The sequence below is a fragment of the Carettochelys insculpta genome, chromosome 27 (assembly GCF_033958435.1).
Source record: "Carettochelys insculpta isolate YL-2023 chromosome 27, ASM3395843v1, whole genome shotgun sequence".
In the NCBI taxonomy this organism is placed as follows: domain Eukaryota; kingdom Metazoa; phylum Chordata; order Testudines; family Carettochelyidae; genus Carettochelys; species Carettochelys insculpta.
In genome coordinates, this window is record NC_134163.1 from 513,746 (window position 1) to 535,056 (window position 21,311).

At 46.8% G+C, this 21,311-nt stretch overlaps 1 protein-coding gene and 1 long non-coding RNA gene across 3 annotated transcripts in view; one reads left to right on the forward strand and one right to left on the reverse strand.

Moving 5' to 3' along the window:
• BTBD2 (BTB domain containing 2) overlaps positions 1 to 17,330 on the reverse strand; it is an 83,030-nt gene extending 65,700 nt beyond the window's left edge. Inside the window, exons 1-2 of one of the 2 annotated variants that reach the window (XM_074978081.1) lie at positions 16,765 to 17,330; positions 5,769 to 5,888 (exon numbers count right to left, since the gene is read on the reverse strand). In XM_074978081.1, the coding sequence (XP_074834182.1) occupies positions 5,769 to 5,888; positions 16,765 to 17,330 (686 nt within the window). The remainder of the gene's footprint in view (positions 1 to 5,768; positions 5,889 to 16,764) is intronic. The other variant, XM_074978082.1, reaches the window with a different exon arrangement.
• The window catches only part of LOC142002192 (uncharacterized), a 40,128-nt gene continuing 35,716 nt past the window's right edge, over positions 16,900 to 21,311 (forward strand). Inside the window, exon 1 of the long non-coding RNA XR_012642625.1 lies at positions 16,900 to 17,016. This is a non-coding gene — a long non-coding RNA (uncharacterized LOC142002192). The remainder of the gene's footprint in view (positions 17,017 to 21,311) is intronic.

Consider the following 21,311-nt stretch of genomic DNA (forward strand, 5'->3'; position numbering starts at 1 on the left):
GAAGTGGTTTGTCTGAGGAGCATTCAAGCCCATGAGGAATTCCTAGAGAGTATCCACATGGAGATATCTAAAGCTGAGGTATCTATTCAGCTAGAGGGGACTGCTGGCACACCATTGGTGGAAGAGGAGAACAGCTCTATCTCAGTGCAGACACTGGCAGCTGATTACTTCTCACAACACTGCTCCACTCTTGCCCCCAGTTCTCCCACAGTGGCTCTGGAGAACTGCTATGCTGCCCTGAGTGTGAGAGCTGAAGAATCAGCCCCTAAGTAGGAGGAGGAACCATGCATCCCAAAGGCTGGGAGGTCTGCAACCACCACTGTGACAAGGAAATGCAGGGTAGTGGTGGTTGGTTGGAGACATTCTGAGGGGGATGGGAGGCATCCATCTGTCATCCTGAAACGACATCCTGGGAGGTTATGCTCCATGCCAAGGACCCACATCCAAGACATTACTGAGGGACTCCTGAGGATCATCCAGCCATCTGTCTACTACCCCATTCTATCCATCCATTCGGGCACCAATGATACTGCAAGATGTAACCGTGAGCGGATCAAGAGTGACCACAGGGCTCTGGAGGTATGAGCAAAGGAGTCTGGAGCAGATGGTGTTCTCTTCAGTCCTTCCAGTCTGAGGTACGGGCCCAGGCAGAGATAGGCATTCACCTCCAGGATGCACCTGAGTGTGGAAATGGTGTTGCCAGGACAGCTTTAGCTTCCTTGACCACAGGATACTGTATTAAGGAGGAGGACTGCTAGGCAGAGATGGGGTTCACCTATCTAGGAAGGGTAAGAGATATTTAGACACAGACTAGCTAACCAAGTGAGTAGGGCTTTAAACTAGTTTGTGGGGGCAGGTGACCAAAGCCGACAGGAAAGTGAAAATTATGAACAAGAAGTCTTGTGGCACCTTATAGACTAATAGATATTTTGGAGCATAACCTTTCGTGGGCAAAGATCCACTTCATCAGATGCATGAGTAGGGGGGTGGTTTCAGAGGGGTATTTAAAGAGTGGGGGCCCAGTAAGAGGGAGGGCCAGAGCTGACAAGGTCTATTCAGCAAGGTGGAAATGGCCCAGTATCAACAGTACTTATCAAAAGAGATAAAAATAGGTCAGATCAGACAGGGGGATGTGAACCTTGGTCAGAGTCTAACACCCAGAGCAGAGACACTGCCTTTGTAAGCTGCAAGCCACTCCCAGTCTCTGTTCAATCCATGGTTAATCGAGTCAAAATCACAAATAAATTGCAGCTCAGAGATTTCTCTCTCCATTTGATTTTTGAAATTTTTTTGTTTCAGGACTGTCACCGAGTGTACAGGGAGATTGAAGTGCTCCCCCACAGGCTTCTGTATATTACCGTTCCTGATGTCTGATTTATGCCCATTTATTCTTTTATGGAGAGCCTGCCAACCTTAAACAAATCCTCACCAGCCACTACAAGTCACAAACCAGTGACTCTAGGCCTGGAACCAGCCCCCGCAACAGTCCTCGCTGCCAACTCTATTCATGTACCTACACCAGTGACATCACCACAAGACCTAACACCAACAACTATACCATCACGGGCTCCTTCACCTGCACATCTACTAATATAATATATGCCATCATGTGCCAGCAATGCCCCACTGCCATTTACATTGGCCAAATGGGACAGTCTCTCTATAAAAGAATAAACGGACATAAAATCAGACTTCAGGAACGGTAATGTACAGAAGCCTGTGGGGGAACACTTCAATCTCCCTGGACACTCAGTGGCAGATTTAAGGGTGACAGTCCTGAAACAAAAACATTTCAAAAATCAAATGGAGAGAGAAATCTCTGAGCTGCAATTTATTTGCGAATTTGACTCGATTAACCATGGATTAAACAGAGTGGGAGTGGCTTGCAGCTTACAAAGGCAGTTTCTCTGCTCTGGGTGCTAATATCTCCCCATTAGACTCTGACAAAGGCTCACATCCCCCTGTCTGATCTGACTTGTTTTTCCCTCTTTTGTTAAGTACTGTTGATACTGGGCTATTTCCACCTTGCTGAATAGACCTTGTCAGCTCTGGCACTCCCTCTTACTGGGATCCCACTCTTTAAATACCCCTCTGAAAACACCCAACCCCACTCATGCATCTGATGAAGTGGGTCCTTGCCCACGAAAGCTTATACTCCAAAATATGTTAGTCTATAAGGTGCCACAAGACTACTTCTTGTTCTCGAAGCTACAGACTAACACGGCTACCTCTCTGATACTTGTGAAAAATCACAGAGACCTGGGAAATAGGTCAGAAACTGGAGGGAACATGGGCTATAATAGCAAAGATAAAAGATTAGGGTTAGGCAGTACAGGAGGGTAAAACCAAATTGGTATCTAAGTTGCCTGTATACAAATGCAAAAAGTAAGGGGAATAAGCAGGAAGAACTTGAAATGCCAGTAAATAAACAAGTATGGCACAGGTGGTATTACAGACTTGGTGGGATAACACACAATGGAAATACTGGTATAGAAGGGTACAGTTTGGTCAGGAAGGATAGGCATGGGAAAAAGGGAGGAGGTGATGCCTTATATATTAAAAAACGTAGTCCAGTAGCACTTTAAAGACTAATAAAATAATTTAATAGGTGATGAGCTTTCGTGGGACAGACCCACGAAAGCTCATCACCTAGTAAATTATTTTGTTAGTCTTTAAAGTGCTACTGGACTGCTTTTTTGTTTTGATTGTATGCAGACTAGCACAGCTCTCTCTCCGTTACTATTAAAAAGTGTGTATACTTGAACCAAAGTTGAGATGGACATAGAAGACAGACTTTTTGAGAGTCTCTGGACTAAAAGGGGGGTAAAAAACAATGCAAAGGAAGAAACAACAACAACAGAAAACATGGAAATGGCAGATTTACTTAATGATTTCTTTGTTTTATTTTTTATCAAGAAGATTGATGGAGACTGGATGCCTATCATAGTGAATGCTAGCAGAAACGGGATAGGTGAAAATGTTAAAATGAGGAAAGAAAAAGTTAAAAATTAGAAAAGTTAGATGTCATCGGACATGACGGACTACCTGCTAGCTTGATTACGTCCTGTAGCAGCTCCTACAGTATTTTAGGATGCAGTTCATCAAGTCCTAGTGACTTGAAAACAACGTCTTGAGCTTGCACAGGCTCATCGGTTGTGGACTTGCATGTGGCTGAGGAGTCCAAGCTTTGATCAAGCTACTTATCACTGAAAAGTCATGGAAGTCAGGAGAGATTCCAGAAGATTGGAAAAGGGCAAATATAGTGCCCATCTTTAAAAAGGGAAATAAGGACAACCCAGGAAATTACAGACCAGTCAGCATAAGTTCAGTGCCAGGAAAGATGACAGAATAATTAAGGAATCCATATGCAAACATCTGGAAGGTATTTGGTCTGGTGATAGGTAACAGTCAGCATGGATTTGATAGCTTTCTTGGTAGGATAACAAGCCTTGTGGATAAAGGGAAAGTGGTGGGTGTGGTATACATGGACTTAAAGTAATGTGATGCTGTATCAAATGTTTTACTAATCCGTAAACTGGGGAAATGCAGCCTAGATGGTGCTACTATTGGGTGAATGTGCACCTGATTGGACAACCATTCACAGAGAGTAGTTATTAATGGTTCAGTCATGCTGGATCAGAACAACAAGTGGGGTTCCACCAGGATGAGTCTGTTCAACATCTTCATCAATGATTTAGATAATGGCATAGAGACCATGCTTATCAAGTTTTCAGATGATCCCAAGCTGGGAGGGGTTGCAAGTGCTTTGGAGAATAGGGTAATAATTCAAAATGAGCTGGACAGACCGGAGGAATGGTCTGAGGAAGAGAAGATGAAGTTCAATAAGGACAAATGCAAAGTGCTCCACTTGCAGAAGAATGATCAGTTTTACATATACAAAATAGGAAGTGACTCCGTAGGAATGGGCACAGAACAGACATTAAGAATCTGAATAAACAAACCTGTCAGTGAGCATTTCAACCGACTGGGCCATTCTGCTAAAGGCCTAAGAATATGCATCCTACAACAAAGAGACTAACAGCAGATTACAAATGGAGCTGTGTGAACTGGAGTTCACGTTCAAATTTGATACATTATCACTTGGCCTCAATAGAGATAGCAATTACCTCACCAATTACAAGGACTGTTGTTTCCCTCACTTTGGTATTCGTAATGATCTCAGCTCATGGCACTTATTAGTATCTCGTACCCCTTACCTCCACTTTCAGTTCTATATGTCTGATTCATCGGTTTTTATTTCATTTTTTTGGACCTCTGTTATACAACAGTCAGTCTGTACTGGAACGTGTGTATCTCCAGATCTCAAGTGGGTCTGCCCATGAAAGCCCACCACTTAATAAATTATTTCATTAGTCTTCAAAGTGCTATATGCCTGCTTGTTTCTTTCCCTAGGATAGAGTACTTCAGAAAGGGATTTAGGGGTCATAGCGGCAAACAAGCTAAGTGTGAGTCAAGAGTGTGACACTGTTGCAAAAAAAGCAAACATGATTCTGGGATGCTTTAACAAGACTGCTCTGAGCATGACATGAGAAGTTATTCTTCTGCTCTATTATGTGTTGATTAGGCCTCCGGAACAGAAGTGTGTCCAGTTCTGGGTACTTCATTTTAGGAATGATGTGAAGAAATTGGAGAGAGTCCAGAGAAGAGAAACAAAAATGATTAAAGGTGAAGAAAAAAAGAAGTGGGTTCATTTATTTTCAAAAAGAAAAAGCTTAGAGGGGAGGCTTAGAGGTAGCTTTCAAGAACCTAAGAACTGTTACAAAAAGGAGGGAGAAAAAAATTCTTCTCCTTAGCTTCTGATGACAGGACAAGAAACAAACGGCTTAAATTTCAGCAACGGAGATTTAGGTTGGACATAGTGAAAATTTTTCTGACTGTCAGAATGTTTAAGTATTAGAACAAATTGCCTGGGGTGGTTGTAAAATCTCCAATCACTGGAGATATAAAGGGCATGCTCAGACATGCAGGGTGCCATCTACACCCCTCCACAGAGACAGTGGGAGGAGCTTCCCTCATAGGTAGAGAGTGGGACTCTTCATCCTCTTTGAAGTCCTGGATGGAAGTCTGTCTGCCTTACCAGGACCACAGTAGCACTGACCCTGTGGTTGCACAGGGAGGCCCACACAGCCCTACTATAAGTATTAAAATTGATACAAATCAGAAAAAAAATATTAAATCTCTATCAAGACAGCTTTAGAAACTGGATTTATTAGACTGCACCCAAATATAATTTGGAACCAAATACCAATTATCTATTCAAGTAAGGGTGTGATTTTTGACAGAACTAGTTAAATTTTCAACACGGAGAAACTATACTCTTATATTGCGTATATACTGTACTCTTTTACGTTTACACTGTTTATCAATATAGCTTATTCCTACAGTCATAGTGTAACTATGTCCCTACCAGGGAAATAAAAGCTGTATCAACTTCTAAATCAACACTGTTAAAGAGGTATAAACACTATTTAGACATGCCCTTAGTTAACCCATGCAGTAGAAGTGCAAAACATTTGTGTAGGTCTTACATAAACAATGGGTGTTTTCAAAAAGTTCAGACATGCAATAGATTTACAGATATTAGTTTTTAAAAGAACATATTGTATCAAATAATTAAGATAAAAATATGCTATTTGACTATCTCCATTTTAATGAAAAGATATAATTAATTGCATTTGAAATATTCTTGTTCACAATAACCTGTGCACAGTTAAAAGTTAATTACACTGTACAATAAAAAGGCTTACTTTAGCAAAGCTAGGAAGGCAGCAGGCTCCACATCAGGCAGTTCAATCTCTGTAGAAGTTGTGGCCATTCCACCATTAAACATTGCATCGAAGACTGCACTACCCACAGCCAACACAAACCTAACATTGAAAAATAAAAATGTATTTACCAATTACCTAGCATTCTAGTTATTTCAGAAAGGCTAGGAATACACTAAACAGAGTAATTCATATGAGGATGTATTTCATTGAATAATTTTGGAGATACACCACAAGAACAACTTCTAAGAAACTTGATTCAGAATAAAAATTCTCTCATTTCAAGTAGTAATTCTGGTTATGTAAATGGCAGGAAAATTCAATGGAACAGTCATGTTAAAGTTACGTTATCTTACCTGTTACTAAAAATACTCTAACTTAAAGGGCTTGCAGCTATATGTGAAAGGGTTCTAAATTCATGGCCTATGGCGCACACAGTGCCAAATGAGAAGGACCCTTCAGGGGTCATTTTTAAAGGACCTGACATTTTAAAGTTAAACTTTTCACAATTTCTGCTGGCATTTCACTGGGGCACAAATTACTTTGGTTAGTTTATAGTGGAGAGCCTCCAAACTCGGCTATGGGATGTCCTACCAGATCTCACATTGGAAGCACAAGACAAAGGCTATGGCTATACTGTAACAGTAACTCGAAATAACTTACACAATTTGCACAAGGCAAATTGGGTAAATTATGTCGAGTTAACTTATTTCAAACTTGGCACCGTTCAAAGGCACTGAAGTTCGAAATAAGCAGCTATGCTGAAATTTCCGCTACTCCTCTCATGACAAGGGGTAGCAGAAACAGAATACTGCACTCAAAATAGCAGCGCTATTTCAAGTGTGTTGTTTATCCATGGAGTTGCTATTTCAGGATACGTTTTTATCCCTAAATAGTAACAATACTGTAGCCGTTTAATAGTAACAGAGATAGACTTGTTAGTCTATAGTCTATCAAAACAAAATAGCAGTCCAGTAGCACCTTAAAGACTAACAAAATAATGTATTAGGTGGTGAGCTTTCTGTTCTGATATGGCTACGGTCTGAAGAAGTGGGTCTGTAGCCATTTAAAGAATGGGGGAATTTTCCAAGGTACATCATCAATTTAAACATTGCATATCACTCTATAGAGATGAATGAAACACAATTATTTTCCAAAGTAGAGAGTTCCAGTGTTTCCCCTGCATAGGCAGACAATTTCCGCGTTCACGTGGGTCTTTCGAACAGTAACTGGAAAGGGGACTTTAAAGATGGAAAAGCATGATTGCAAAATCATAGTGTCAGAAATTCAAGGGAAGATACAGCAGCACCTGAAATCTAATCACTCTAAAAATGAGTTTAAAATAGTATCAAACTGATGTGCCTTTAAAGCCAGACCAAACAAAATCACTAGAAAAGTTAGCTGTAGGGCTGTGGCCACATGGGCCAGTGTGGACGGACTGCACAGTGACTGGGATGCCCACCACCCCTCACCGTATCTGGTCAAGTGACTCACAAGTACCCACCCTCTTCCCTAATGTATTCACGGCCTCAACATCTGTGAATCACCCCAGCCCACTCAACGTGCCAGGGAGTGCTGCAGCAGCTGGCAAGGGGGAAGGAGGGACACTCCCCCAGGACTGGGCACCGTGCTGGGCAGATGACCTAGCAGCAGCCCACACAACTGTGTGGCAGGAGCAAAACCACTTGCTGTGGGAATGGCTCTCCATGCAGCGGGCAGCCTGGACCACGTCTTGGGTACCTGGACACCCTGACCCAGGCAGTTGCCACCCTCCTGGCCCAGCCGCCTGCTCCATGGATAGCCCTTCCTGCCGCCCCAACCCTACTCCCCCCCCGCAGCCCCACATGACCACAGCTGAGAGGGAGGAGCTGGTGCGGTGGCTGCAGGTGGGAGCACCCATCCTGGTCATGGCTCCACCAGTCGTCTCTCCCCGCCCCCAGCCCAGTGAGTCCGAGACTGCCACACCCCTGGCACGCCCATACCTACCAGTGCTCCTGGTGCCATCCCAGCCCCGCAAGGGGCCCCAGACCTGGGGCAGTCATGGGATCCAGAGCTGCCATGGCTCCCATCCTCCCACCCCTACAGATAAGCGAGGCCCACCTGTGCCCCCTTATAAATAGTTCGCTCCCCACCTTGTAAATAGTTGGAGGCTTGTCTTGTTGTGAACAATTAACCGTCAGCTTTACTGAATGGAGTCAGTGTCGTGCATCAGGTGTGGAGGTGATGGACATGTGGGGTGAGGTGCTGGTGGGGTACTGGTGGGGAGGAGGTAGGGGGCAAGTGTCCAGGTGGGGGTTGCATGGGGCAGGCCATGGCTGGGTCACAGGGACCCCCAGGCAAAGGCCTCCCAGAGGGCCTCCTGCACATGCACCCCCTCCTTGTGCACCTGGCGGCACGGGACTGCACCCAGCTGCTTATACTGTGGCACAGCCTCAGCCACCCACAGAGCCATGAAGAGCTCATGCTTTCTCGCCACAAGATTATGGAGAGCACAGCACGTGCCCACAACCACAGGCATGCTGGAGAGGCGCACCTCCAGGTGCATCAGCAGGCACCTGAAGTGTGCCTTCAGATGCCCATTCTGCTGTGTTCCTGGCCTAGTTGAGTCAGGAGTTATAGCAGTCCAGGCTCTTGTTGGTGTGGCCCATGTAGGAGCGCATTAGCCAGGCCTGGAGCTGGTAGGCCACACTGGCGATTATGCACTGGGTCATAGTTGTGTCCCTCACCAGGAGCTCCCATGGGGAGGACCTAAGTGCTCTCAGCCATACTGTGATGAGCCACAAGTTCCACAGGATGCAGGCATCATAGGTACTGCCTGCCCAGCCCATGCAAATGTTTGTAAAACATCTGCTGGCATCCACAAGGGCCCAGAGGATGACTGAATGGTAGCCCTTCCAATTAACGTACCACCCATGGCTGTGTGGTGGGGCTTCAATGGTGAGGTGTGTGCTGCCCAAGACACTGAAACAGCTTGGGAATCCCAGCTGCTGGAACCCGGCCACAGCAGCATCCACGTCCCGCAACTGGATGAGCCAGAACAGGAGGATTCGATTGATGGCATTGACAATCTGCACGGGGTGGAGGGCACAGGTGCCCATGCGAATGTGGCAGCATGCAGGGGGATCCCCTTCCTGGGCACCCTCCCCAGGGCCCATCATGTGTGCATGACTCCGGCTGACTTACTTCTAGAAGGACAACCCCAACGGTGGCCTTCCCCACCCTGAAATTGGTGGCTAATGTAGCAGTTGCTACCACATGGCGATGGCCACCCTCTTCTCCAGGGGGAGCGTGGGCCACATGCAGGTGTCCTGGTGGCGTAGTGCTGGTGCCAGCCACTGGCACAGTTCCATGAAGGTGGCCGAGGTCATCCTAAAATTGCAGGGCCACCACTCATCAACTCACTCCTCCAAGACAATGCAGTCCCACCACTCCCCACTGGTGGGGTACCGCCAGAGGCGACGAGCAGTCCAGGAAAGGGGGTGCTCCGGATGCACCGTGGGGGGGGAGCTGCAGGAGGCCAGCCACCTGGCAGGCAGCACAGAGCCTCAGGTGGACTGCTGCCAGGACAGCAATCAGACTGGCCACAATGTCCAGACTGTCTTTGTCCTGAAGGTCCACGGTGGGCTGCAGTGTTGGAGCTGAGCAAGGCTCCACTGGTGCTGAGCTGGAGGTTGCATGCTGCAAGCAGTCTGAGCCCTCAACATGTGCACAGGTGTGGGGGGAGGGACCCCCTAAGGAGGTGGCTGTCCCATGCCCCAGGAAGAGCTTGTCAGCCATTTGCCCTTCCCTCGCCATTTCCTGCCCTGTTATTTCAAAAGGAGGCTCTGTGCTGTGTAGCCACTCCCTTTGGAAAGGGCAGGGGGGTCTGTTCGATGTTGCAGATCACAATGTCAATCCACATTGTGTATAGTCACTTCATATCAAAATGACTCTCTTCAAAGTAACGAATCGGGATTAAACCTTTCTACATCCCTTGCTAGTGTGGCCACAGCCCAGGTAAGATTCCACCTCGTGCTTTAGGAAAACAACTCTGGGCTGGCTGGAAGATGAGCTGGATGATCCAGAGGTTTTTTCTGTTTTTAACATCAGTGAAAAGTCTCAGAGAGCTACTCATGTTAGTCTGAAACTGCAAAAACAATTGGAAGTGATGAAGGGAGCTTCATGCACAACAATCTTATGCCCTAGTAAATCTGCTAGTCTCCAGCATGTTACTGGATTCCTCATTGGTCCTTCAGTGAAAGCATGTGTACATATTTGTCATGTGGCTGTTGTCAAAATGGAGAACAGATCCCAACTGTCCTAATCTATCACTACTGGAAGAGAGAAAAGTTGTATGAAAAGCTTGAGAAAGGAAACAGAAGTGCCTCATTTTTTCCCTACAGTAAATACTAAGGGAAACTGAAAATTTGTCATACAACAATCTGATTTTTAGGAATATAACATACCAAAAGATAAGAGATTATATAAGAAAGTCACAGACAATCTCACGAAAGGCTAAATTAACTTGTTCATCCATCCATGAAGTTTCTGGAAGTATGAGTATTTTCCTGGAGCCAGAATATCTGTAACTCAATACCAGCTTACTTTCTATAAAGAAGTATCAGAGAGGTAGCCATGTTAGCCTGTATCTTCAAAAACAACAAGTAGTCCTATGGCACCTTATAGACTAACTGATATTTTGGAGTATAAACTTTCGTGAGCAAAGATCCACTTTGTCAGAGGACTTCATGTTGTTTTCTACAAACATTTCAAAGAATCAGGAATATTACACCATTTCAGGCTACCTCCCCAATTCATTTCTTCAACCATACTACCAGTTAGTAGTTCAAAGCCTGCACCATTCCCATTGCACAATTTGTATTTCACAAAGATTGACAAAAGAAATTCAGCTGCATTGCTCCAAATACTACTTTCTCACCCTAGCTCTGGGGTCCACAACCAAAATAGCAAGAGGAGCCATTTTTTCCTCATTGGTTTTAAAAACACACCAGTAATTCAAGAGCTCCAATGCATGTGAATACAAGGCAGTCCTTAATAAATAACATCAAATCATACTTTTTGCAACCACTATTTTAAGAACAGCACCCACACAATGATTTGTAATACATTTGCTGCAGAACAGTCACAAATTTTTTACATGTTCTATTTGCTCACACTTTTGCATGTTCTATTTCCTTACAAACGTGTGTATCTTCATGACATTCACTCCTGAACCTTCTCTCTCTTTCTGGAGAATGCTAGGAGGAGGAGTTATCCAACTTTTCAAGATCACGTATCATTTGTTATTTAGAGATGAGTTATTCATTGTTGGGATTTTAGACATTCACCATTTATCAAAAATAACCAGGAGGACTTTTTTTTTTTTTAATATAACTTAGAAATTTTAGCACAGGAAACCATAAACTCCTTAAAGACCCACAAGCAGCTCTGAAGCCACAGGTTGCAGACCCCTGGCCTAGCTGAAGTTTTGGCTTCCATTTATCTGTCTGATACTTGCTTCTCCAACCTAGTGAGGAGGACTTTAAACTAGGTTCATCAGGGGACTGGGACACAAACCCTGAGGTACATGGGAAAGGAGGAGGGAACAACAAAGTACGTGTCCTGGGTGAAGAGAAGAAAGTGGGCCAAATCAGCCACTTCTCTAAGATGCTTGTACACAAATGCCAGAAGCCTGGGGAACAAACAGGAAGAATTAGAGGCGCTGGCACAGTCAAAGTAGTATGAGGTGGCTGGAATAACGGAGACTTGGTAGGACGATTCACATAACTGGAGCACAGTCATGGAAGATTATAAGCTGTTTAGGAAGGACAGATGGGAGAAGAGGAGGAGAAATTGTGATCTATGTGAGGGAGCAGTATGATTGCTCAGAGGTCCAGCATAAGGAGGGAGACAATCCCGTTGAGTGTCCTTGGGTTAAGCTTAGAGGCAGAAGTAACAGAGGTGATGTTGCAGTTGGTGTTTGCTATAGACTGCCAGATCAGGGAGATGAGGATTTCTTCAGACAGCTAAGTAAAGCTTCCAAATCACAGGCCCTGGTTCTCATGGGAGACTTTAATCATCCAGATGTCTGTTGGGAGACCAATACAGCAGCACACAGACAATTCAGGAAGTTTTTGGAGAACGTTGGGAAAAAACTTCTTGGTACAAGTGCTGAAGGAACCAACCAGGGGCTGTGCACAACTTGACCTGCTGCTCACAAACAGGGAAGAACTAGTACGAGAAATAGAAGTGGGTGGAAACCTGGGCTGCAACGACCATGAGATCATAGATTTCAGGATCCAGATAAAAGAAAGAAGGGTGAGCAGTAACATACAGACCCTTGATTTCAAAAGAGCAGACTTTGACTCCCTGAAAGAGCTAATGAGCAGGATCCCTTGGGAAACAAAGATGAAGGGAAAAAGGGATCAAGAGAACTGGCAGTATTTTAAAGTCGTCTTACGGAAGGCACAGGAACAAAACATCCCGTCGCATAGTAAGAAATGTGAACATGGTAGGCAACCAGCTTGGCTTAACAGGGAAATCCTTAGTCAGCTTAAACTCAAAAAGGATGCGTACAAGAAATGGAAACGTGGACAGTTGACTATGGAGGAGTATAAACATATGGCTGTTCAACAAGGAGAAACGTAGAGTCCTGCATCTGAGACAGAAGAATCCCAAGCATTGTTATAGGCTGGGGACCAACTGGCTCAGCAACAGTATGACGGAAAGGGACCTAGGAGTTATGGTGGATGAAAGACTGGATATGAGTCAACAGAGTGCCCTTGTAGCCAAGAAGGCTACCGTCATACTAGGGTGCATTAAGGAGGAATATTTCGAGCGGATCTAGAGAAGTGGCTGTTCCCCTCTATTCAGCACTGGTGAGACCACATCTGGAATACTGTGTCCAGTTTTGGGCTTCCCAGTATTAAAAAGGGTGTGGATGTGCTGGAGCAGGTTCAGCAGAGGGCAACAACAATGATTAAAGGGGCTGGAGCACAAGACCTCGGAGGATAAACTGAGGGATTTGGGCTTGTTTAGTTTACAGAAGAGAAGACTTAGAGGTGATTTAATAGCAGCCTTCAACTTCCTGAAGGGGAGCTCTAAAGAGGAGGGTGAGCAACTCTTCTCAGTGATGTCAGATGGCAGAACAAGGAGTAATGGTCTGAAGTTGAAGGAGGAGAGGTGTAGGTTAGATATTAGGAAAAACTACTTCACCAGGAGGGTGGTGAAGCACTAGCATGTGTTGCCTAAAGAGGTGGTGGATTCTCCATTCCTGGAGGTTTTTAAGTTTTGGCTTGACAAGGTTCTGGCTGGGATGACTTATTGGGGGGCGGGGGGTTGATCCTGCTTGAAGCAGGGGGCTGGACTAGATGACCTCCTGAGGTCACTTCCAGCCCTATGATTCTCTTGCTACAACTACATAAAAAGCAAAACTTCAAGACTGAATTTCTGTCAGGTCTTCTTAACTGTTTCATCCATAAACAATTGGCAACTTTAGCTTCCCAGAAATACCACAGGGACAAAACCAAAAACAGTTTCCTGTAATCCCCTCTGCATTCCTTCACCAACAACAAAGCAAACCACAATCATTCAATATATGTGCCATTTACCACTTAATACTACAGATATGTCCTCCCTACAAAGCTCTTCTGAAGCAAAAGAATAGCTCTGCTAACACATTTAACATTTTTCATGTACTAGGCTACACTAAACTAACTGCCTCTCAAATCCTCTTCCTGGATGACCAAAGTATCCCAGAATGCAAGATCACAAACACCAGAAGTCTTAATGCAACATACATAATCTATGCTTGTGATGTCACCCACCATGATGCTGTTTGATAATACAGCTCCAAGGAGCCAGAAAGTACCAGGAGGATTTCAAAGCAGGAAGTTTTGAAGTGTTATTTACTTGTATGCTGAAAGTCTCCCACAGATTGGAGAGAGCACAGCAGGCAAAAAAAAACAGGCTTAACTCACATTTAACTTTTGCTTTCAAGTTCATCTTTAAGAACATCTGCATTAGAGTATTCTTATTTTCCTAAATTCTATAAACAAATTAAATGGAAGTTGGAGTAAAACAGAAGGAGAGAGATGACATTTTTAATGGAAAAATTATCTACACAATATTCACACAGATAGGGAAGACAAAAGAATTAGGATGGTACTGAAGTGAGAATTCCCATGAAAATCATGAATTTTAAGGAAAACAATGTAAGAATTCACTAGATCTCTGATTGCTTTGCTAAAACGAGGAACAACTTCGCTCACTTCTTCAGGTGACATGGTATCAACTATCAGGTATCTCCCAAAAGAGTAGGTTGGAAACAATGCCAGTCAACTCAGTACTATATTTCAAAGGAGAAAAGTCAAGTCTAGTTTCAATTACTAAATAACTGAACCAGATGTTCAATATCAAGCTACTATATACAAAAGCTTCAAAAAAAAAAAAAAAAAAGTTTAGTCCCTAAACTGTTCAGCCTAAGGTACCAGTGCAGAGTAGGTGCTTAATGTTCAGTAGACTGTTTTTCATATCCAGTTGACTAATATTTCCTAGTTCTGCAGTATCAGCATGACCAAATAGCCCTAAATCAATGTAAATGTAATGCAGATATTACTCATATACAGCTAGTTTTTATTTAAGATTTCAATTGATAAAGTTGTACCAAGATTAGCTGAAAAGGCAAATACATTTTAAAGTTTCCTTTTAAAATAAAAAGGACAGATTTCTAGTCTTTTTACATACTTTGCCCAACCCTCCATTTTCATTTTTCACTAAAGATTTAGTTTTGTGAGTGGTTTCCAGTTTTTCCTTTTCTAAAACAGATTCAAAGTAGAACCTATAGATTCTCTTTGCTACTGTATTATGTACGTTATTTAAAAACAGATTCCTACCATTTCCATGCCTTTTACAAAAAAGTTACAATCAGGGGAATTAAGCCCTATTCCACAGTTCAAGAAATGTAGAAAAAAACTGACCACTATTCCTCCTCCATCAATTAAATTTTATTTAGCTAAAGCTTTACACCCAGCCCCCTTCCCCCCAACACACACACAACAAAACCTGGATTAAAATCCTGACATGCTTCTTTGTAAACAGGAAATCAAAAAAATGTGCATTAATTGTGGAACATGTGTATACCATAACTACTGCCCTACTGAATTCATGGTCCATGGTCCAATATTACAGTCATAAGAATTTAAAAAATTGTAAATTGCATTATTTCAGCTATTTATATCAGAAATTTCATGGTGTTGTAACTATAAAGGTTGAATGGTTATTGGGGACAGCCGGGGGGGAGGTTACCATATTGCCACACTCCTGCTGGCCAGCCTGAAAGCAGAAGCTGCTGGCCAGGAACCCCAACTCCAAAAGCAGAACCACCACCACCACCACCACCACCCATAAGGATGGCATGCTATGGTACTGCCACCCTTACTTCTGCACGGCTGCTTAAAGAGCTGGGCCCTCAATCAGCAGCCACCACCCTCCAGATGTCCTGCTCTGAAGACACAGAGCACAGAAGTAAGGGTGGCAATAACATGTCACAAAAGACCAGATTTTGTAAAAGGCGGTGGAGGGGCAACAGATTTCATGATCTATGACAATTTTTCACAGCTGTGGATTTGGAAAGGCTCTAACCATAACCACCACTGCTAGAACTTAGACACATCATTAAAAAAGGACTCTATATTTGTGCACAAGAGCTAGCTATGCCTTGCTATGACCCTCTCCAGCCAAGTCTGTAGCAGTACATTCTACAGTAAACTCTTGTTTAACCGGTATTTGATCAAGCAGGTAACGTCAGCAAATATGGCTTCTTAACTCCTTCAGAGCATCACAGGATGCTGTGCAAGTCCCCCCCGGCTCCTCGTGCCACACAGTGATGTCCACCCACAAGTGGTGATGGCTGCCTCGCCTTGCAAACATCTGCTTGTGGGGTGCAGCAGTGTCCACTGCCTTGCAAGCGGCTCCTGCTGTCCCCATCAAAAGGTAAACAGGAGAGCAGTCCAGCGGGAGCTGGCACTGGGGGTGGGGGGGGAGGAGCTGAATTTTCTTATGAGGGGGCCACTTACCACTGCTTGCACCTTCCCCCAAGGGTTGCCGGATATCAAAGAGGTTACTGTATCTATAACTGCACCACATCCCCAGAATTTTAGCCTGTAAATACCACCCACAGATTTGTGTAGTGGAGATGAGCATAGGTTTTGAAAGCCCACATGCACATTCACAGTATTCTGAACGTGCTGTAACCTGCCTCCCAGCTGCAGGTAAAATACGGGATGATAACCAAATAGCTAAACCAAAGGAACAGGTAAACAAGAGACCAGCCTACAGGAAAGTGCCAGATAGCAGCCCTAACTTTTCCAGATTACTTCCTGGGAAAGGAAACACTGGACAGAAATGTCAGATGGCATAACAGATGCACGAGTGCTTCCGCACCAAGAAAGCGGATCCCAAAGGACCAAGGGAAGAAACACAGGGCCCCACAAGAGTTAGTGGTTAGCTGCCCCCCTTTTTTAGGGGGATTCTCGGTTCTGTAAGCCATGACCACAGCTCCCCTCCTGTTCAGTACTGGACCGGTCAAGTTCAGCACCAAGCCAAGCAAAGGACGGGAGCCCCAGCTCCAGCTAGGGAGACTCAGACTTTCCACTGGGGGGTTGCCACGGGAGGCCCCGGGCCGTGTGCTCAGCGGTCCCGCTGCGCTCCACCCCAACCCTTTCCCGGGGCAGAGCCCCACCAGCGCCAGGCCGGACGGGCCCAGCTGCCCGGCACCCGCGGATGCGCACTCCCAGGCCGGCTGAACATCGGAGCGCACCCGCCGACCCTAGGAAGGCGGGCAGGTGCCACGGCCCAGCAGCCAGGCCCGAGGGGAGCCCCCGCCCCCAGCAGCGCCAGGAAGGGGCCTGTGCGAGGTCCGCTGCCCCCGGCCGGGCCGGGCCGGGCCCTGAACCTCGGCCTGAGATGCCCGCCCCGCCCAGGGCCCCGCGGTGCCCACCTGTGGGCCGGGATGCGCTGCGAGCCGCGGCCCTTGCCCACCAGGAAGTGCACGTCGCTGAGCACCTCGTTGTTGAAGAGGAAGGCGAAGCGCTCCTGCACCGTGGGCTTGGTGGCCTGCCAGTTGTACACCGGCTCCCGCTGCAGGGGGCCGCCCGCCCCGCCCAGCGCCGCCGCCGCCCCCGAGCCCCCGGGGCCCGCGCCCCCGGCCGTCGCCGCCGCCGCCGGGTTCCCGGCCCCGCACTGGTTGTAGGTGAGGCCCGGCGGGGAGGCGGCGGTGCCGTTGGTGCAGGCGGCGGCGGCGGCGGCGGCGGCGGCGGCGCCGTTGCCCGGGGGGGGCGGCTGCGGGCCGGAGGAGGAGAGGCCCCCGGGGCCCCCGCCGCTCCCGCCGGCCGCCATCTTGTGCGCAGGAGGCGCGGGCGGGGGAGGGCGGCACGGCGGCGGCGGCGGCAGCAGCAGCAGCACGAGCAGGAGCGGCGGCGGGTGGGAGGCGGCGGAGGGAGCCGCCGCGGGGGCGGGGGCGCTGCGGCGGCTGTTTATGCACAGGGCCGGGCAGCAGCGACGCATGGGGCTGGGCGGGGCGCGGCGCGGCGCGGCCGCGGGCCGGGCGCGCGCAAGGGGCGGGGGGTGCTGAGGGGAGGCCTGGACGCGGGGGCAGAAGGCGTGGGGTGGGGGCAAGCGTGGCAGTTGCAGCCCTGTGTTCCCTCCGAGCTGTGCTCTTGTGTGTCAGCTCAGGAGAGATTCCCAGTGCCACCCTGCTGGTTATCGGAGTGCCCCGCAGCGAGGTTGGTGTTTCTGTTGGTGGTGCAAACAAAAAGTTATTCTGCGCCAGGATGGAAACAAATCCATGTATGGATGGAAACGATTAGCAGGAATGTTAGTGTAGAGGCCGCAAGGAGGGTTGGAGATAGTAAGGTGCAGGGGGCACAAGGAATGGAAGGAAAGGGGTAGGTTAGGTGCGAGGACGGCAGGGAGAGGAGTAGGGACAGGAGGAGGGGAGAAGAGTAGATAGTAGGAGGAAAGGTGGGGGGGTGAGCAACTGAGGAGCGCACTGGGGGCTTTGGGGAGGAGGAAGCAGGAGAGGGAGGGAGCCTGAGGAACCTCCTGGTGTTTGCACCCTAATGAGGAGTGGGGACACAGTCACACCTTCTCTGTGAGAAGGCATGGCTTTTTGTGGGCCTGGGGGAAGGAATTGGAGATTTTGGGGACAAAACTCCATTAATAAGCTGCCATTGACCCTGCAAGTCTGGGCCCATGAGGTAGATTCAGCTGATCCTACAGGTGGAGGACTTACGGGGGGGAAGAGGCAGCTCCTTATGAAGGTTAGGTAGCCTGTTGGGGAAATGGCAAACACTCCAGGGTAGGCAACCTGCAGCCCGTGGTGTGTGACACTGTTTACTGCTGCCCACATGCAGGGATGCCATATTCTACTGGTTTCTGTATACGCAGGTTTTTCCCCTTCTACTGGTATTACTAAAGGGACGTGCATATAGAGCTGGGGTGAGCAATGATTTTTGCCAGGGGGCTATTCCCCATGTTTGGGAAAGGTGTCGGGCTGCACATTTCTTGTTTACTCACCCTGTATTGCAGTGGCAGGCAAGATACAGCTAATGCTCGAAATCTGGCCTACATTCCATTTATATGCCATTTCCAGGGTTGTGGTGGGGGCCAGGACCTGCAGGCTACTTAAATAGCTGCAGAAGCCACAGGTGGTAGCCAGGCAGCTCAGTAGCTGTAGGGGCCAGAAGTCCTTTAAAAAGCCACAATTTAAAGGGTTGTGGGCTCATGGCTCCCAGCCACTGCCACTACCATGCTGCCTGGCCCCCACCTGGGGTTTCGGTGGCTATTTGAAAAGCCCACAACTCTTGGGCCCTGCCATTACCCTGGCAAAGGCATATAAGTAGTATGCAGGCCAGCTGCAGCCCACAGACCAGATCGGAGTGTTGGCCAGGCCAGATGTGACCCGCAGGCAAGATCTTGCCCACACCTGATATAGTGGAAGGGCACATGAAGCAAGGTGCATGCTCAGTGCACACAACATTGACAGTGAGAGCTGTGCACCCCTCTACAGCCTGAGTGCTGCTGCAGTTAAGTCCACAGCTTCTAGGTATGCAAGTGCAGTTAGTAAAACCACCCTGTCCCAAGAGGCCACCTTGGTTATGACAATCTGGCAGGCTATTGAGATGAAAGAGGGCCACCTATGCAACCCATTCACTAGCTTAGATTGCTCATCACTGCTTCAGCCTTATTCTTTGAGAGAGAAACTGATGTACCACTCTGTCAGCCCTTTGCACAAATGCAAACCAACCCCTTCTAAAATCCAGGCATCCAAAACTTCATTAGCACCTCAAGACTCCGCTGATTAGGGCTCTGCAATCCCTTACAGTCATTAGGCCAAGAAAATAAAAGTCTGTGGCTGATGTACCTGTCTTCCATACATATCTACAGGGGTAGTAGTAGTAGGCATCCTTCAGTCTGCATAGACTATGGATTGCGCCCTTTAAAGTTTCAATTGAGGACTTCATTTACAGCGTCTATTGTGACTGTAAAGACCCACACAAGAGTGACAGTCCTTGCTGCATCTCTTGCAGCTGTAGTGGGTGTCTGGCAAGTCCCTAGTGTGCTTTCTGTGCGCTTGCTTCTCCTCTGCTAGCTGTCTGATCTTCAACTCGCCCTTCTGAAGGCCCTTGTGTAACCCCTGCCTCCATCTGCTGCGGTCGTCTGCTAGATCTTCCCAGTTGTCCAGCTCGATGTCTACCTCTCTGAGGTCTCTCTTGCAGACATCTTTGCAACGCAACTGGGGGCGGCCGGGAGGTCTTTTGCCAGAGGCTAGCTCACCATACAGGATGTCTTTTGGCCACCCCTAATATATGCATGAAATATCAGTTTATCTGTTGTGTGACTGGGAGAAAGCTGTGCTAGTCTATATACTATCAAAAAAACCCACAATGCAGTCAAGTAGCACTTTAAAGACTAACAAAGTAATTAAGTGAACTTTTGTGGGACAGACCCCCTTCTTCAGGCCTGAAGATGTGGGTCTGTCCCACAAAAGCTCACCTAATACATTATTTTGTTAGGCTTTAAAAGTGCAACTTGACTGCTTTTTTGTTGTGTAACTGTGTGTGTCACAGCAGCCTTCCACCTCACCTCATTACATGCTGCTGTAGCCGTGGAGAGCCTGTAGGAATGTTAGTGCTCTCTTCTCGCAAAGAGTGCCCTGAAAGATAACACAGCAGGATATACATGCTGGCTGGCAAATGAGATAAAAGTCTCTTATCTCACAGCCAGCTGATATTCCTTACATAGTGAGGCAGAGTCAGTCTCATTCCTCAGCCCCAGATCCTCTGTTTTAGTCTGCTGGCCACACTGTATGACCCCTATCAAAACAAAAAGCAGTCAAGTAGCACTTTAAAGACTAGCAAAATGGTTTATTAGGTGAGCTTTCGTGGGACAGACCCACTTCTTCAGACCATAGCCAGACCAGAACAGACTCAATATTTAAGGCACAGAGAACCAAACACAGTAAGCAAGGAGGACAAATCAGAAAAAGATAATCAAGGTGAGCAAATCAGAGAGTGGAGGGGTGGGGGCGGGGGAAAGGTTAGGAATTAGACTGAGCCAAGTATGCAGACAAGCCGCTATAGTGACTCAGAAAGTTCCCATCACGATTTAAACCATGTGTTAATGTGCCAAATTTGAATATAAAAGCCAGCTCAGATGTTTCTCTTTCCAAAACGGTGGGATAATTCCTTTTCAGTAACACACACACCTTGAGGTCATTGACAGAATGCCCCATTCCATTAAAATGTTGGAGTGTTTTGATGTCTGTTTTGTGCCCATTGACCCTTTGTCTAAGGGAGTTAGAAGTCTGTCCAATACACAAAACATCTGGGCATTGTTGGCACATATGATGTTAGTAGAGGAGCATGAGAAAGTGCCCGTGATTCTGTGAGTAACCTGGTTAGGTCCAGTGATGGTATTTCCAGAGAAGATATGTGGACAAAGCTGACAGCGGGCTTTGTTGCAGGGAAAGGTTCCAGGACTGGTGTTCCTGGGGTATAGACTGTGGCTGTTAGTAAGGATCCCCATGAGGTTGGGAGGTTGTCTGTAGGAGAGAACAGGCATGTCACCCAGGGCCTTCTGGAGTGTAGCATCCTGATTAAGAATGGGTTGTAGGTCTTTAATAATTCGTTGCAGTGGTCTGAGTTGTGGGCTGTAGGTGATGACCAGTGGTGTTCTGTTCTTGGCTTTTTTGGGCCGATCTTGGAGTAGCTGGTTTCTGGGTATGTGTCTGGCCCTGTCGATTGGTTTTTTTGTTTTTTTTTTTTACTTCTCCTGGTGGGTAATTTAGGTTTATGAATATTTGGTAAAGTTCTTGTAGTTTTTGGTCTCTGTCAGTTGGATCAGAGCAAATGCGATTGTGCCTAAGAGCTTGACTGTAAACAATGGATCTAGTCACGTGTGCAGGATGGAAACTAGAAGGGTGTAGATAAGTATAGCGATCAGCAGGTTTTCGGTACAGTGTGGTACTGATCAGGCCATCCTTGA